We start from the raw sequence: 18,203 nt of genomic DNA on the forward strand, positions 1-18,203 counted from the left end.
GCCCTGGTCCTGTTCCGTTTGTCTGTGAGGCTGCCACCAGGCCCGGCCTTACCTACAGTCTCGTTCCACCTGTCCATGGCCACCGGCCAGCCTCCCACCACCTCCAAGATGTCCAGCAGGGGCTGAGAGCCTCGCTTCTCTATCACACCTGAGGAGGGAGGCAGTGGTCACTTTCCCAGCCTCCCTGTGGCTCACGTGCCACGACACAGAGCTGTGGGGGGGCACTGTTGGCCGGTGTCACAGGTCCCCACACCCCCTGCAGTGCTCGGCGAGAGGCGGCCTCCCAGCCTGGGCCTTTACACCTGCACCCTCCCCTCACAGAGCAGCATCCTGGCAGCTTTGCAGCGCTGGAGGCGGAGGCTGAGGCTGGATACGGGCGTGAAAGGAGACCTGGGGGCTGAGAAAAGCGCATGAGCCCCGAGGGACAAAGAGGATGGTGGGAGGGAGCCCCTGGGACCTGGGAGCCGGCCAGCAAGCGAGGAGCCTGGGAGAGGAGTGGAGGCTCTGGGCGCAGGCCAAGCCTCGGCGAGGACTCAGGCAGCGGCGGTGGGTGCCGGGTGGGCTGGGAGGGGGTGTGGGGGAGGCAGGGGAGCCCTGGGGCCTGTGTGTGTCCTGTGTCTCAGCTCAGCATGGTGGGTCCCCGACCAGCAGCTCAGGAGCCCTGCAGTGGAAGATTAAGTAAAGGTGGGGACACGGAGAGAGTCACTGTGGGAATCAGTGAAGACCACCCAGAGGGCAAAGCGAAGGCTTTGGGGCTGGCACAGCATGGCAGGCGCACTGTCAGGTCAAAGGTCTGCAAGGAGCGGCAGGGCTTCCTAGTGGAAGAGGGGAGGCCCAGGTGGGCCGAGTGGGGGCCGCTGGCCTGGGGACGCTGTGGTGGGCTCACTAGAGGCTGGACTCCTCCGGGCTTGGCTCGGGTCCTCCGCTGGAAGCAGGGACAGACATTCCAGGGGAGGCTGCCAGGGACGAGGCAGGCCCCGGCTGTTTGGGGCCGGATGCCGTGAGGGTGCCGTCTGACCTCCTGGGCTGCCCACTGAGGATGAAGGGATGGGTTCCGGGCTGGGCTGCAGGTCCGGAGTCGCGTTCCGGTTTTCCACATGGTCTGGCCCCTGCCCTTTGTGTATTCAGCCTCTCAGGCCAAAAATTAAGTAAAGGTGAGGACACAGGAAGTTGTCTGCAGCTGCGGGTATTGCCCAGACTGGGGGCCCAGCCTTCAGTTTCCGTGGGGAGGAGACAAGCCCAGTGCACCCAAGCAGGGGTCTCATGGAGACGCCCCCTAAAGCCAGGGTCCCAGCGAGTTCCACTGTCAGGCGGAGGCTCCACGAGACCCCCTGGGGAAAACAGCCAGCCCTGAACCCTGGTGCTCAGTGGAGGAGCTGTCTCTACGCAGCCACAACCACAGGCTGGGCCTGCAGACCCCCAAGTGGAGGAGTTAAACGGTGCTGGGCCGGGGGTGCTCCAAGCACGTGAATTCCTTTAATGGGAACTGAAACATGGATAATCTGCCCCACACCACACACATACATCCACATACATCCACATGCATCCACATACATCCACATCCACACACACATGACACATGTATACAATATACACAAAACACATATACCCACATACACATATACACATCCACATCCACATCCATCTACATGCACACACATGCACATATGACACATACATAGAAAACACACGTAACACATATACACACATACACATATACACATATACACACATACACATATACACATATACACACATACACACATATACACATATACACACATACACATATACACATACACACATCCACATACATCCACATGCACACACACATATGACACACATATAAAATGCACACACAACACGTACACACATACACACATACACATATATACATATACATACACACATATACACATGTACACAAGTACACACAGCACATATGTATATAATACACACACACAATACACACATACATGCACACACAACACACCCATAGAATATATATGTATACACATACATGCATATGCACATAATACACTTATACACTATACACAATACACATGTGATGTGCACATAACACACGTGCACACATAATGCACACACATATATACACACTGCATGCATACATATACACATATACATAACAATATACATACATACATACACACACAACACATGTACCCACATGTACACATGCACAAATCACATATACACATATACACAGATGCATGCATGTGCACATACACATATATACACACACACACACACATAAACACACACAATGTGCATGCCTACATATACACACAACACACATATACGCACATAAATGTATAATATGCACTCATAATACACATGAGTATACACATGTATTGTATACAATACATGTATACATGTATAATACACATGTATACAATGTATAATACACATACTCATATACATATAATACACACACACACAGTCTTCCTGCAGCCTGGAACATGTGGTCTGTGCTGGGGCTGGGGTGTGAGTGAGGCCGCAGGGCAGCTGGCATTACTGTGAGCCTGGACCCCGTGACTGGGAGCAGGACACAGCACACAGACCCTCTGGCATGAGTCCCGAAGGCACCCACTCCGGCCCTAGGGGCAGCCATGGAGTCCTGGGGCTGTGCTAGGCTCTGGCAGGGGCAGCCCGCCCCCGTCCCCCGCCTCGGCCCCTTCCTGGCAGCCCCCACTCACTCTGGTTCATGCAGGAGCGGTACAGCGTCCTGGCCTTCTCCACAGCCGGCCGGTCCTTGGCAGTCGAATTCTCCAGCACCGCTGTGGGCACAGGAAAAGGTTGGACAGAGGCCTGACGAGGCTGTGGGGGCCAGGTCACAGGTCCCCACACCCCCCTGCAGCGCTCGGCAAGAGGCGGCCCTCCAGCTGCTGGTCTTTATTCCCTCTCCTCCGTGCCCACCGGACCAAGAAGGAAGCAGAAACAGGGGCGAGACACAGCCAGGACCAACTCCTGGCCCAGTGCCGTCCTGTTCGGTGTCACCCCGCTGGTCCCCTGGCCATGCTCTGCCACCTTTGAGGATGACCTCCAGCTCATCGCGGAGGACGTCAAAGATGCTGTATCTTGAGTTGGTCTCGGGGATCACGTGACGCCGCAGCCAGCCTCCGCACGCAAACTGGTAGAAGTCGTTACATGGTTCCGTGGTCGGGTCCATGTTCTGGAGGATCCTGGCGGCTGCTCGTCCCCATGGCGTGGAGCAGGGAGAGGGGAGACAGAGAGAGTTGTGGACAGTCCAGAAGCCTGCCTTCCGGTCCAAGAGGCAGCCTGGTCCCTCGGGAAGGGGCTGCTGTCCATCCAGTTGCAGCTGTGTGCCCTGGGAGAGTTAACCACCCTCTCTGAGCTGCAGAGAGGGAATCCCCCAACCTGGATTCAGTGCTAGGGTTTTCACTTATTTATTTTTGGAGACAGGGTCTCACTCTGTGGCCCAGGCTGGAGTGCAGTGGCGTGATCACAGCTCACTGCAGCCTTGCACTTCTGGGCTTAAACGATCCTCCCACCTCAGCCTCCCGAGTAGCTGGGATCACAGATGTGTGCCACCTCGCCTGAATGCTTTTCAAAACACATTTATTTGTAGAGACAGGGTCTCTCTGTGTTGCCCAGGCTGGTCTGGAACTCCTGGGCTCAGGTGGCCCACCTCGGCCTCCAGAGTTGCTGGGAATTCCGGCATGAGTTGGCTGGGTTTTCACTTATTACGACCTTGAGCCCCAACCCTCCGAGACTCATTTCCTTGTCTGTGAATCTGGGAACACCAGCACTCTGACTCGCAGGCCGAGGCGATGGCTGAGACGGTGCCGGCTCACAGGAGGTGCTCAGCTGGTGGACCTGCCCTGTGAGCTGGGCCCAGGTCCTGGCTGTCGACCAGGGCCTTTCTGTCCCGACTCTGCCCCCTGCCCCCTTACACGTCAGTGTGTTTGGTCCCCAGAGGGAGGGGCAACTCTCTCCACCATGGGGGTTTATATTCTCCCAGAGGGGCTGGCTTTGCCCCAGCAACTCCGAATGTGCAGTGGACAGGGGAGCCCCAGGCTTTCCACTGAAAGCTTTCAACTGGAGTAGCTGGGCTGCACCCCTGACCCAAGACCGTCCCTCAAATTCTTTTTTTTTTTGATCGAGTCTTGCTCTGTCGCCCAGGCTGGAGTGCAGTGGCGCGATCTCGGCTCACTGCAAGCTCCACCTCCTGGGTTCACGCCATTCTCCTGCCTCAGCCTCCCGAGTAGCTGGGACTACAGGTGCCTGCCACTACGCCCTGCTAATTTTTTTGTATTTTTAGTAGAGACAGTGTTTCACTGTGTCAGCCAGGATGGTCTCGATCTCCTGACCTGTGATCTGCCCACCTCCCTAAGTGCTGGGATTACAGGTGAGAACCACCGTGCCCGGCCCCCTCAAATTCTGTCCCAGTTGGTCTTGGCCACTCCACCTCTGGGACTGGGGACCTCACAGAAGGCGCGACCACAGGCCCCCCGGCCCCCAACACGGGCAGAAGAGTCACAGTCCAGAGCTTCTCCACTATTGGTGCTTTCACAGCATGTTAACAGTTTTTGTCATCTGCAAATAGTGGTACCTGACTCCCAATTTTAAGACAAATTCCTGGTTGAAAATTTGAGGCAAGAAAGTGGGGCTATTCATTGAACCTTTCTTTCTATAAATGTGGACAAAAGCCGCTGGGTTCTTGGGGCGGGATGGCTGTTGCTGCAGGGCCTGGCTGCTGGAGGCTGGGGACTGGGGGCCCAGCGGATGCCAGCAGAACACCAGCTCCCCCCACTCCACAGCGAGTCCGGCCCACCCAGCTCTAAGGGCCCTTTCTTGGAGTTGCTCCCCTGGGCCTTGGGGGGGGCCTGTGTCAGTGTCAGCCGGAAGCCCCCAGCCCTTGGGCAGGCTGTGGACGGCAAGGGGGCCAGGCTTACCTGCCATCACGCAGCCAGGGGTAGTGCAGACCTCGCTCACCTCTTGGGTCTCTGGGATCCCTGCGGACAAGGAGCAGCCTGAACACGGGGAGCCACAGAGAGGGTGGGGCAGGATTGGAGTGGGTGTGGGCGGGGCAAGGTCTGGTGGGTGTGGCTTGGGGCTGGGCATAGACTGGGGTGGGTGGGGCAAGGTGAGGGTGGGTGGAGCATGGGCTGAAGCCAGTAGGGCAAGGCCAGGGTAACCAGGGCATAGGCTTGGTGTGGGTCATTGGGGTGTGGCCCTCCACCCCATCTTCCACCCCCATGGGTTGTCCAGCCTGGCTGCCCAAGTCTTCCCCAGGTGGCTCAGGCTTGAGGCCTTCAGTGATAGTGAGCTTCGTTTGTCCTTGACCCCTGCAGGGACCTGGGAGCCCCTTTACACTCTCTGCCTCCATGGACCCCCACAGCCGCTCCAGGCCCCAAGGGCTGAAGCCAGCCATTTTGCCCTCCTGCCTTCTGCCCAGCCCACTCTCACCTGCTGCCAGGGCCAGCTCCTCCAGGCAGCCTGCCTTGCTGCCCCTCTCTGCATGCCCTGCCCCAACCTGCCCCACCCCTGTGCCAGCCGGTGAAATTGAATGTGCCGAGGTCATGCAGGAGCTGGGGCGGAGCATCCACAGTGCCCAGCAAGCCTCCTGCGTTCAGCAGGTGCACCCGGCTGAGGTCCCCGCCTCTGTCCTCTCCCCATGGCCCTCCTTCGGCATGTGAGGGTTGGGCAGAACCCAGCCTCTGCCCCTCCACGGAGTCCCCCCACCTTGGGAGGCCTGCACCCACCTGCCTGGGGCTGTTTTGGAAGGGAAGGCAAAGGCTACCTCGGGATTTTCGTTTTACAAAGGTCCTCTCCTCCTGTAAGAAGCCCAGCCGGCTAGCAAGGGATGACAGCTGCTTCCCTGGGAAGAAACACAGCGCTCAGCTGCAGCCTCCTGCCTGCATCTCTCTGGGGTGCTGGGGGCCTCCCTAGGGCAGCACGGCATTTTCCCACAGTGCTGGGTGCTGCAGCCCTACCTCTGTAGTGAGGGCTGGTCCCCAGGGCAGCGAGACAGGAGATCCACAGAGTTCACTGCAGGGCCTGCTTCTCTGTGTGTCCTGCCTCGCCAGCCCCACCCTTTAATTCTCCCTCCACGCATCCCAAGATCCCGGATGTACCAGGGCCTAGAGGGGTCCTGAGATGGGCCCTTTCTCTTCCCGACAGCCTCCTCTGCCTCAGGATCTTCCTGACCCTGGCCAGGCCCACACAAGGTGGCACGCTCCTGGAGTCCCATAGGGCAGGCTCATTTAGAGGGACAGGGCCCTTTCAGAGAGGGTGACTTCCTGCTGACTAATGACCCTTGTCCCCCGCCCCTCCACCCTCACTGTCCGCTGAAAGTGCCAAGCCACCCTCCCTCCATCCCTCCACTGACTGCTGTGAGGGGCCTGCCTGGTCAGCATCAGGGGCTCCTGGGATGGCTGCCAACTGCCTGGAGAGAGGTGTGGGAGAGGAGGGTGGGGTGGACAGAAGAGGGGACCGCAGGTCCAGAGAGATGACAAGCCAGGCCTGGCTACCCTCAGAACTGGCTTGGGGCCGAATTTCCCCAGCAGTGAGGCACACAGAGGACTGAGTAGAAGGAAGGAACAGGGCTCATTCAGGTCAGGGCTGTTGTTAGGCCTGGAACCTGGCCTAGCCCTGGGCAGAGACTGCAGAGAGCGTGTTAGAAGCCACAAAAATATCAGGTCCTTGGGGGTCTGGCCATTCAAAAAGCCATTAACCCAACATTGGATGATGACTGAGCCAGGTCAGATGCTGGGCACTGGAGTTCACATGTGAGCCCAACAGGGCCCAGGCCTCAAGGAGCCCATTGCCCAGTGGAAACAGGGAGAAAGTGCTGCATCCTGCACACATCAAGGCAAAGTGCTGAAGGGCAAGGCTGAGCTTCAGAGCAAAGGAACCCCCCAGGCCAGCAAAGGAAAGGAGGCGGTGAGTGTGAGTGGAAGACATGGCTGCTCTGTGGGGTTTGCCAATTGCAGTAACCCAGAGCCTATGGACCACAGATTGGACTGTGGACTCCAGAGGACTGCACCTCAGCAAAAGGGTGGATTCGAAGGACATCACCTCCGACCAAAGTGGTGACAAGGAGGGCAAGGGCTTTCTGCTTCTGATTAGGATGCAGAAAGTTGAAATTGACTGTGGCCCCCACCCTAGCCAGGAGAACAAGCTGGAGAAGCTACAGCATGGGCACTTTTGGAAACCCACGAGAGCTGAGGACATGGAGAAATCAGCATGAGTCAAATTCCAGGGAGGAATGAGGCCTTCCCAGGAGAGGAGAGGAGAGGAGAGGCCTGTGGCTGCTCTGCCTCTGGAGTCAAAGCATGAGGAGGGGCAGACACGCCAGGCAAGGCAGGCAAGCATCATTCAAGCATGGTGGCACATGTCAGCAGTTCCAGCTACTTGGGAGGCTGAGGTGGGAGGACTGCTTGAGCCTGGGAGGTTGAGGCTGCAGTGAGTTGAGATTGCATCACTGCACTCCAGCCTGGGAGACAGATTGAGACTCTGCCTCAAAAACAAAAACAAACAAACAGACAAACAAAAAGGCTATGAGCTCCATACTGTCTGATTCCAATTACGTGACATTCTGGAAAAACAAACCTTTAGAGAGGAGAGATGTTAAACAGTGGTTGCCAGGAGTTCGGGAAAATGGATGTTGAAAAGGTTGAACAGGTGAAGAACAAGGGACTCTTGGGGGCAAAAAGTGACAAATGGTGAACGCATTTGGCAGTGAAACTATTCTGTACAATACTGTGATTGTGAATGGTGACTATTCTGTACAATACTGCGATGGTAAATAGTGAATGCATTTGTCAAAACCTGTAGAACTTTATAGCACGAAGAGTAAACCTTATTGTATGCAAATTTAAAAAATCATTTAGACTGTCAGGGGAATCCCAGGATGAAATGCAGAATAAGACTCAAGACAAATGTGTAAAACAATCTCACTGAAACGGATAGGGGAATAAAGTGTTGACCTAAGTAACTTTAGAAATGAGTAGAGTCTATGAGATTAAAAGCAAAGGAAGCTGTACGTAAGCGCTGTACTCTAGTTGATAAAGTTTGTCCTTCATGGGATCCCAACTTAATTCTGAAACCACTACACATGTATATTGGAATGGCAAAAGTGGATAGTAGGTGGCTGGGCTTATTGCTGTTGCAGTGAGAAGTTACAGACAAGGAAAGGAAGGAAGTTAGAATGGTTTATGTGGTGGTGAAGTAGAGCTGGAGACATCAGTGTGAACTCATTTTTAGCTTAATACAGATGCAGATGGTTGCACATATAAATATTTATAGACATGAGTATCTAGATGGGTTCAAGTATACATACATATTCCTTTGCTCTGCCAGGTGAGCTAGACTAGAAGCAACACCAACCAAGGAGTAGCAATAAGCAACGAATAGGACCCAGCTCTTGGTTTCTGTTTGTTTTTCAGATACCACATTATCCTAGAAGCTCTTGGTTTTTGAAACCATTATCCAATAAAATAAGCCAGGGCTCCTTAGAAAAATGGTTGATTATACAACTGGGGTAGGAAACATACAAGATGAGCTTGGAGCATGCTGAAGTGTCAAAAAGTAAGAAAGTGCTCCCCCCAAAAAACTCACCCCAAATTCATGATAATGGGGATACAGCAGAGGGTCATAGAAGCAACTGACAACTCCCAATAGCCAGGGTTGGAACAATTTGAGCAATGCAATATAGTAGTGGATTATAATGCCAAGTATGAAAAAATATCCACAAATTGTTGAGTAAATAAATAAATGAGGGAGAACAGACAAATCTCTCATACAGAAGAAATCCAAATACTCTGCCTCTAAGGATGTGGAACATAACTCCCCACTCTTCAGGTGTGAGCTGCACACAGTGACTTCTTTTCAAAGACTGCACTATGAAAAAAAGGGAAAAAAGTAACTTTCGGTGCAGAAACCAGACATTACCTCCAGCCAGGCAATTAAGGTTAACATCACAGTGATAAGTCAAGTCATTGAAAGTGTGTACCTGTGACCTGTGGCCTTCCTCTGCAGCATGTGTTACCCCAGTCTAATCATGAGAAAACCATTAGGCTAATTCCAACTGAGGGTCATTCCACTTCATCAGTAACCCTCAAGACTGTCAAGATCATAAGAAACAAAAACACAAACGAGAAAACAAAGAAAGTCTGAGAAACCATGACAGCCAAGAGTAGCTTGAGAAGATGTGGTGTTCTGGGTATGACCCTGGGACAGTAAGAAGACATGAGGAGAAACAGGGAAATCTGAATTGAATATGAACTTTAGTTAATAGTAATATTATCACTGTTGGTTCATTACTTGTGGCAAATGTATTGTGTGCTAGTGAAAGATGTTCATAATAGGGGAGACTAAGGGTGGGGTATATAGGAATTTCTGTACTATTTTGCAATGCTTCTGTAAATCTAAAATTGTTCTAAATGTTTGAAATATTACTGAAGGAAACCTGAACAGAAAATCTCAGACCTGTAGGACAATGTTAAATGGCTTAACATATATGTAACTAGAGACCCAGAGAACAATCTTTGAAGAGATACTGACCAAGAAATATTTAAGGTTGGCAAAAGATATAAATCTACCCCAAGAAGGGTAGTGTATCCCAAACTGGGCAAATACAAAGAAAATCATACCCAGAGGCATCGTAGTCAAACTGTGGAGGACTAAAGATAAAGAGAAATTCAGAATTACTAATTTCAAGACACATTCAGGCAGTCAGTGGGGCTGGGCATGGTGGCTCATGCTTGAATCCCAGCACTTTGGGAGGCTGAGGTAGGTGGATTGCTTGAGTCCAGGAGTTTGAGACCAGCCTGGGCAACATGGAGAAACTTCACCTCTATAAAAAAATTACAAAACAAAAATTAGCTGAGCACAATGGTGGACACCTATGGTTCCAGCTATTTGGGAGGCTGAGGTGGGAAGATCACTTGAGTCTGGGAGGGGGGATGTTCCAGTAAGCTGTGACTATGCCACTGAACTCCAGCGTGGGCAACAGAGTGAGACCCTAACTCAAAAAAAAAAAAAAAAAAAAGCAGTTGGGGAAAAAAAAGACACATTATATTCAGGGGAATAACCGTAAGAATGATGGTGACTTCTCATCAGAAAGAATGAAGGCCAGAAGATGATGGAATGAGCTCTTTAAGTGCTTGAAAAACACAATAATATACTATCAGCTTAGAGTTCTATATCCAGCAAAAATAAATTTCAAAAGTGAAAGTGAAATAAAGACATTTTAGACCAAAGCCAAGAGCATTTGTCTCTACCGGATGTGCACTGTAACAAATGCTGGAAGGTCTTCACTCAGAAGGGATGCGAAACCAGTGGGAAGACCAGATTGGTGGGCAGGAATGAGGAGCCTGAGGGAGGGTAAAGGGAGCAAAGTGTGATGGGAGACCTGGACACAAACAGTGCCTCTGAGTCATTTGCTTCCCATCTAGTCAGATGTATCCAGAACAAATTAGGACAACTGAAGAGTCGAGTTTGTGCCTCCTTCATGCCTGCATCCTGCCTCTACTGCCCCCGCTGCATTCCCAACATAGGATTTCCCATAGCCTTGTTGCTGGGGGAAATCCACCCCAGGGAAATTCACCAGATGATGCAGATCAAGGGCTGCCTGAGGATGGAGTGGGCTCCTGAGCAACACTTTCAAAACTGAGTTAGGCCAGGCGCGGTGGCTCATGCCTGTAATCCCAGCACTTTGGGAGGCCGAGGTGGGTGGATCACGAGGTCAGGAGATTGAGACCATCCTGGCTAACATGGTGAAACCCCATCTCTACTAAAAATACAAAAAATAAAATAAAATAAAATAAAAAATAAATAAAAAAATTAGCTGGGCGTGGTGGCAAGTGCCTGTAGCCCCAGCTGCTTGGGAGGCTGAGGCAGGAGAATGGCATTAACCCGGGAGGCGGAGCTTGCAGTGAGCTGAGATTGCACCACTGCACTCCAGCCTGGGTGACAGAGTGAGACTCCATCTTAAAAACAAAACAAAACAAAACAAAAAACACAAACAAACAAAAAAACCTGAGTTAGATGAGCTAGGCATGTTTTTACCACGTCATCCCTTAACTTACAGTGTCTCATTTAATCATCACAAGGCGGGCAGATCACTTGAGGCCAGGAGTTTGAGACCGGCCAGGCCATCATGGCAAAACCCTGTCTCTACTAAAAATTCAAAAATTAGCTGGGCATGGCGGTGCATGTCTGTAATCCCAGCTACTCGGGAGGCTGAGGTGGGAGAATCGCTTGAACGTGGTGGGTGGAGGTTGCAGTGAGCTGAGCGACACAGCAAGACTCTATCTCAAAAAAAAAAAAAAAAAGAAGCTTGTAAGGTTCCCCATCTCTACTTCATCTCTACTTTTCTTGGGAAAACTGTTGGGGAGGCAAGATCATACACCCAAGGTCACTTTCCTGGGAGGAGTGAAAGGGTTTAGACCTCCAGACCCCATACTGCCATTTGACGTCTCTGTTCTTCTAAGAGAAAAGGCAGAAACAGTGAGATCCTTTTGACACAATGGCTGAAAAGAAACAAAGTCTTACCCTAATATTAAAATATGATCACAGGACTCACAGTCAGTGAACTCCCCAAAAGGAGACTTCTCTTTTTCATAATTCCAAAGAGGGGCAGCTTTCCTGAATACTCAGTGGACACAGGATCTTCTCTTTGTTCTTTTATATTTGCTTGAATAACTCCTGTAATATGCCAATCATTTTAACAAAGGCTTTCTACCTTTTAAACACTATTTTTGACATGTCCTCTGTGAGTTTTGTTTTCCTAAAGCTTTCTAAATTCCTTGATTTGAATAAGACCTCTGCCACAGTTTGGATAGGGTGTATTTTTCCCTACCAAGTCTCCTATTGAAATGTGGTCCCCAATGTTGGGGGTGGGACCTGGTGGGAGGTGTTTGGGTTATGGACCTGACTCTTCATGAATGGCTTGGTGCCACTGAGTGGCTTGAAAAGAGCCTGGCACCTCCTCTCTCTCTCTCTCTCTCTCTCTCTCGCCATATGACCTGCACACACAGACCCCCCTCCACTTTCCAACATGAATGGAACAGCCTGAAGCAGATGGGGAGCCATGCTTCCTGTGCAGCCTGCAGAACCGTGAGCCAAATCAACCTCTTTTCTCTGTAAGTTACTCAGTCTCAGGTGCTCCTTTAGAGCAACACAAACGGACTAAAACAACCCTGATGTAAATGATTTACATTTTTTTCTTTTTCCTCTCTTCTCCATCCCTCTTTCAGAAGAGACAAAGCCACCAAGAACTTCATAGAGTGGAGAAAGAGACACACTCCCCGATGGATGTGTGATCACAGATGGCTTGTCATGCCGTTGTTGAGTTTACAGAACTCTGTGGCCAAGGAAGCCTCCGCTGAGAAGCCAATTTAAAGCAACTCCAGGCTGGTAGTGTCCCAAGGTGCCTGATGAAAACAAATACATATTCTCCAGGGGAAACATTTCTCAGCCCAAGTAACATAGAGTCCCCATAGATAAAGCCAATTTGAATATGTATTTACATTTTTTAAAAAGAAAATCTTACATTAGTGAGAGAAAACAAACAGCAAAACCAGAACCCCAAAGGCTGCCAATTAGGAATGATCTGATCCAGAATGTGTGGCAGCTGGCACCACTGGCTCTGGAGCCTGAGTCCTCTCTGCAGCCATGCCGTGGCCATGTGACTCCATAGTTGCTCCCACAAAAGGGACAAAGGATTTTTTTTCTTCTATCTCTTGACTGCGGGTGGCCCATGTGACTTGCTTTGGCCAACAGAATGAGGTGGGAATGACAGTGTTCCAGTTCTGAGCCTGGGCCCTAAGAGGGCTTGCATGTTTCCACCTGTCCTTTTGGATTTCTTTCACTGCCAGGAGATGGATCTGCCCAAGAATGCTTGCTGGTTCTAGTAGAAGGATGAAAGTTACATGGACAGAGCACCCCAGCTGAGCCCAGCCTAGGTGAGATGACCCCAGGCAAACAGTGGAGGTGCCTCACAATAAATCATTGTTTTATGCCAGTGAGTGTTGGGCTGGTTTTTAAGGCCCCAATTGCTAAAATAAAATAACATAAGTAGGTTTGAAGTGCTTTTAAAAGAATCAAAACCAGGCTAGGTGTGGTGGCTCATGCCTGTACTCCTAGCACTTTGGGAGGCCAAGGCGGGCAGATCACTTGATGTCAGGAGTTTGAGATCAGCCTGGCCAACATGGTGAAACCCCATCTCTACTAAAAGTACAAAAATTAGCCAGGCGTGGTGGTGGGCGCCTATAATCCCAGCTTCTCAGGAGGCTGAGGCATGAGAATCGCTTGAATTCAGGAGAAAGACATTGCAGTGATCTGAGATTGTGCCACTGCACTCCAGCCTGGGTGACAGAGTGAGACTCTATCTAAAAAAAAAAAAAAAAAAAAAATCAAAAACAAGAACAAGGAACAATAAAAAATCAATTTGAAAAAGGATCCATTGTAAACTCTAGAAATAAAACCACGTAGTTGTTGAGATTTAAAAAACAAAAACAGGCCGAGACGGGTGGATCACGAGGTCAGGAGATCGAGACCATCCTGGCTAACACGGTGAAGCGCCTGTAATCCCAGCTACTTGGGAGGCTGAGGCAGGAGAATGGTGTAAACCCGGGAGGTGGAGCCTGCAGTGAGCTGAGATCCAGCCACTGCACTCCAGCCTGGCGACAGAGCAAGAGCGAGACTCCGTCTCAAAACAAAAACAAAAACAACTACAAATCTAAAAGGCTGAATTAAGCAACAGACATAACAGAAGAGAGATTTAGTGAAATGAAGTATAGTTCTAAAGAACTGACCCAGAATGCAGGAGAAAGTCAAAGAGATGGAAAATATGAAAGAAAAGCTGAAAGACATGGAGGACAGTGGGGAAAACAGAGCAGATATGCAGTGGAAAATGGAAAAGGAGAGAAAAGGGATGATGTGGGAGATACACAATCCAGGAAGATAATGGGTACAATTTTCCAACATTAATAAATGTTATCAGTGCTCAGTTTCAGGAATCACAACAAATCCACAGCAGAATAAATAAAAATAATTTCACAGCTAGACAACTCATGGTAACAATTCAGAATACCCGAGACAAAGAGGACATGGCACAGGGAGAAAAGATCGTTCACCCAACGGAGGAACGGCAGGTAGGCTGACAGCACTTTTCTCTGAAGCCACATCTGAACAGCAGCAAGGGAAGTCATAAGACATGAAAGCTAAACCTTCAAGATATTGAGAGAAAATAACAACTCAGACTCGTTTAACCAATCAAACGATCACTGAAGGACAAGTGCTAAATAAAGTAATTTTCACATAGACAAGAGCCAAGAGTTTACTGCTGATAGATGATTTTCAAGCAGGGCTCCCCAAACTTGTCTGATCACAAGCAAGGCTTCAAATGCGTGTGGGATTCAGAGGTCTTACCCTACAAGATTCCTGGGTCTTACCCTGTTTGGGGCTTGTTATGGACTGACTTCATGGTTTGAAGCCCTAACCCCTAATGTGACTATCTGGAGATAGGGCCTGTGAGGAGGTTTAAAATCAGCTCAATGGGCAGGGCCAGTGGGGGGCATAACCCGGTAAGTCTGGTGCCCTCATAAGAGGAGGAAGAAATGACAGAGCTCACTGTCTCTCTCCACCATGTGAGGACACAATAAGAAGGTGGCCATTTGGTAGACCAGCTTATTGAAGTGGGAAAACATTTTTAAACAATAAAATAATAATTAAAAAAAAGCATGTGGCCTGTGGGAAGAGAGTGTGAACCAAAAATAAACTAAGCTTTCCAAGTGACTGGTAGACCCTCCCTTCGGCCAAGGGCATTCCAAAGTTAGCCTGAAAAACGAGTTCAGGCCATGTTGGGAAGTGGGGGTTGGAGGTGCCCCATTATACCCTTTTCCCTTTGGAATTCAGGCACAGCTGACAAGCATTCACCTTAAATCAGAGACATGCCAGGCGTGGTGGCTCACACCTACAATCCCAGCACGTTGGGAAGCTGAGGCGGGAGGACTGCTTGAGCCCAGGAGTTCGAGACCAGCTGGGGCAACACAGTGAGACCCATCTCTACAAAAAATAGAAAAACCTAGCCAGGTGTGGTGGCACGTGCCTGTGGTCCCAGCTACTTGGGAGGCCAAGGTGGGAGGATCACTTGAGCCCAGGAGGTCGAGGCTGCAGTGAGCTGTGATTGTACCACTGCCCTCCAGCCTCAGTGACAGAATGAGGCTCTGTCTCAAAAACAAACAAAACCAGAGACCTTAAGACTGAGAGAACAGACTAAGTCCGATAAGAACTACAATCTATTTTCTCCAAAGCTTGCTACCCGGAGGCTTCACCTATGTAATAAGGATCTTGGTCTCCACAACCCCTCATTTTATTTTATTTTATTTTATTTTATTTTATTTTTTTTTTGAGACAGAGTCTCGCTCTGTCGCCCAGGCTGGAGTGCAGTGGCCGGATCTCAGTTCACTGCAAGCTCCGCCTCCCAGGTTGCCACCATTCTCCTGCCTCAGCCTCGAGTAGCTGGGACTACAGGAGCCGCCAGCTCACCCAGCTAGTTTTTTGTATTTTTTTTTTTTTTTTTTTTTTTTTTTTTGAGGCGGAGTCTCGCTCTGTCGCCCAGACTGGAGTGCGTGGCCGGATCTCCAGCTCACTGCAAGCTCCGCCTCCTGGGTTCCGCGCCATTCTCCTGCCTCCCAGCCTCGAGTAGCTGGGACCACAGCCAGCCACTTTCGCCCGACTGGTACCACTGTATTTTAGTAGAGACAGGGAGTTTCACCGTGTTAGCTTCCAGCATGTGGATGCCGATCTCCTGACCTCGTGATCCCGCCGTCTCGACCTCCCAAAGTCTGGATGGAAAGCGAAGCCAGCGCCAACCATATTTTTAGTAGAGATGGGGTTTCACCGTGTTAGCCAAGGATGGTCTCGATCTCGACCTCGTGATCACCCGTCTCAGCCTCCCAAAGTGGGATTACAGGCTTGAGCCACCGTGCCGACCCACAGCCCGCTTATTTTAGCGAACTTTGTTCCTTCTACTGGTTCCAAGTCTTTAGATAAACTCTTCCAGCCAACTGCAGTCAGAGAACCTTTGAATCTACCTGTGACCTGAAGGCCCCTACTTGGGGTTGTCCCACCTTTCTGGACTGAACCAATGTACATTTTTTTTTGTTTTGTTTTGGAGACGGAGTTTCACTCATGTTGCCCAGGCTGGGGTGCAATGGCACGATCTCCGCTCACTGCAACCTCTGCCTCCTGGGTTCAAGTGATTCTCCTGCCTCGGCATCCCAAGTAGCTGGGATTACAGGCACCCACCATCAGGCCCGGCTAATTTTGTATTTTTAGTGGAGATGGGGTTTCTCATGTTGGTCAGGCTGGTCTCAAGCTCCTGACCTCAGGTGATCTGCCTGCCTCGGCCTCCCAAAGTGCTGGGATTACAGGTGTGAGCCACCATGCCCAGCCATATCTTACATGTATTGACTGATGTCTATGTCTCCCTATAATGTATAAATTCAAAGCAGTCTAAACACCTAGGGCACATGTTCTCAGGACCCCCTGGGGCTATGTTCTCAGGACCCCCTGGGGCTATGTTACGGACCATTGGTCACTCATATTTGGCTCACAATGAATCTCTGCAAATATTTTACAGAGTTTGACTCTTTTCATTGACAAGAGGGTCTGATTCAGTTGGCATCTAGATCTTGGACTTCACAGCCCCCAGAACTATGAGAAAATACATTTCTGTTTTTAAGCCACCTAAGCATTTTGTGACTGTGGCCCAGGCAAACTGAGGGAGGGCTCAACATCTGGATTTGTAACAATTTCCCCAGGTGATTCCGATTATCAAGCAAATGTGGTCAACACTGTTTTAAACCAGTGCTTCCCAACGTGAATGTGCAGATGAATCACCTGGGGGTCTTGCTGAAATACCAACACTGGTCCTGCAGCCTTGGTTGGACCTCGAGTTTCTGCATTTCTAACAGGCTCCCGGGCAATGGCTGACACCACTGGTCTGTGGGCCACACTTTGAGTAGGAGACTCCAAAGTATATATTTCAGAAAGAAGAAAAAATTATTTAATAAGAACTGCCCAAGATGTAAGAAGAAAGATGCGTAACGGAATTCATGAGGATAGGGGAAGATCTGAGTTAACACTGACCATGTTAAATAGTAATGTGGCTGATCTGTAGTAGGTAAAAAGTAAGATAGAAACCAAATTCTCAGCTGGGTACGGTAGCTCACGTCTGCCATCTCAGCACTTTGGGAAGCCAAGGTGGGTGGATCACCTGAGGTCAGGAGTTCGAGACCAACCTGGCCAACATGGCAAAATCCCATCTCTACTAAAAATACAAAAATTATTTGGGGGTGGTGGCGGGCGCCAGTCATCCCAGCTACTCCAGAGGCTGGGGCAGGAGAATCGCTTGAATCTGGGGGGCGGAGGTTGCAGTGAGCCAAAGTAGCGTCACTTCACTCCAGCCTGGGTGAAAGAGTGAAACTCCATCTCAAAAAAAAAAAAAAAAAAAGGCCAGGTGCGTTGGCTCACACCTGTAATCCCAGTACTTTGGAGGCCGAGGTGGGCGAATCACGAGGTCAAGAGATCAAGATCATCCTGGCCAACATGGTGAAATCCCGTCTCTACTAAAAATACAAAAAATTAGCTGGGCATGACGGGCATCTGTAGTCCCAGCTACTCAGGAGGCTGAGGCAGGAGACTCCCTGGAACCCAGCAGGTGGAGGTTGCAGTGAGCCGAGATCACGCCACTGCACTCCAGACTAACAGAGCAAGACTCCATCTTAAAAAAAAAAAAAAAAGAAACCAAACCAAGCTCTTAACAACAATAATGTGAACAGCGTGGGTAGCGGTGCGAACAGTTAAACTGTTCTAAATGCTTGTATTGTTTGGAAGAAATAATGGAGATATTGATTAGTTTAATATTTAAGTTCAATATGCACATACAAATTTAAGGTAGAGAAGTTCTGTTTTTTGCCTAGGACATCAAAAGCTTCAATTGAATATCATTTCCTTCTGTACAAGAAAAAGGCAAATAATCTACAAAAAGCACAACTTTTTGGAGCCCATCCAAGACCTGAGGTCAAAGACAATAAGGGAAAAAATTTCCAAGTGACAAGGCCCTCTAGGGAAAGGCCGGATGCGTAAATTATTTCACTTTGGCCAAGACCTGAGAGTAAGAGATGTTCCAAGTGTGTCAGAAGAAA

At 50.0% G+C, this 18,203-nt stretch overlaps 1 protein-coding gene across 2 annotated transcripts in view; it reads right to left on the reverse strand.

The window, feature by feature from the left end:
* Window positions 1-18,203, reverse strand: part of MMEL1 (membrane metalloendopeptidase like 1) — a 43,809-nt gene that overhangs the window by 16,184 nt on the left and 9,422 nt on the right. For both annotated transcript variants that reach the window (XM_021935279.2, XM_003891002.5), the window contains exons 3-7: window positions 5,786-5,863; window positions 4,938-4,997; window positions 3,049-3,210; window positions 2,718-2,798; window positions 53-148 (exon numbers count right to left, since the gene is read on the reverse strand). In XM_021935279.2, coding sequence (XP_021790971.2) covers window positions 53-148; window positions 2,718-2,798; window positions 3,049-3,210; window positions 4,938-4,997; window positions 5,786-5,863 — 477 coding nt within the window. The remainder of the gene's footprint in view (window positions 1-52; window positions 149-2,717; window positions 2,799-3,048; window positions 3,211-4,937; window positions 4,998-5,785; window positions 5,864-18,203) is intronic.

Source organism: Papio anubis, chromosome 1, assembly GCF_008728515.1.
Source record: "Papio anubis isolate 15944 chromosome 1, Panubis1.0, whole genome shotgun sequence".
Taxonomy (NCBI): domain Eukaryota; kingdom Metazoa; phylum Chordata; class Mammalia; order Primates; family Cercopithecidae; genus Papio; species Papio anubis.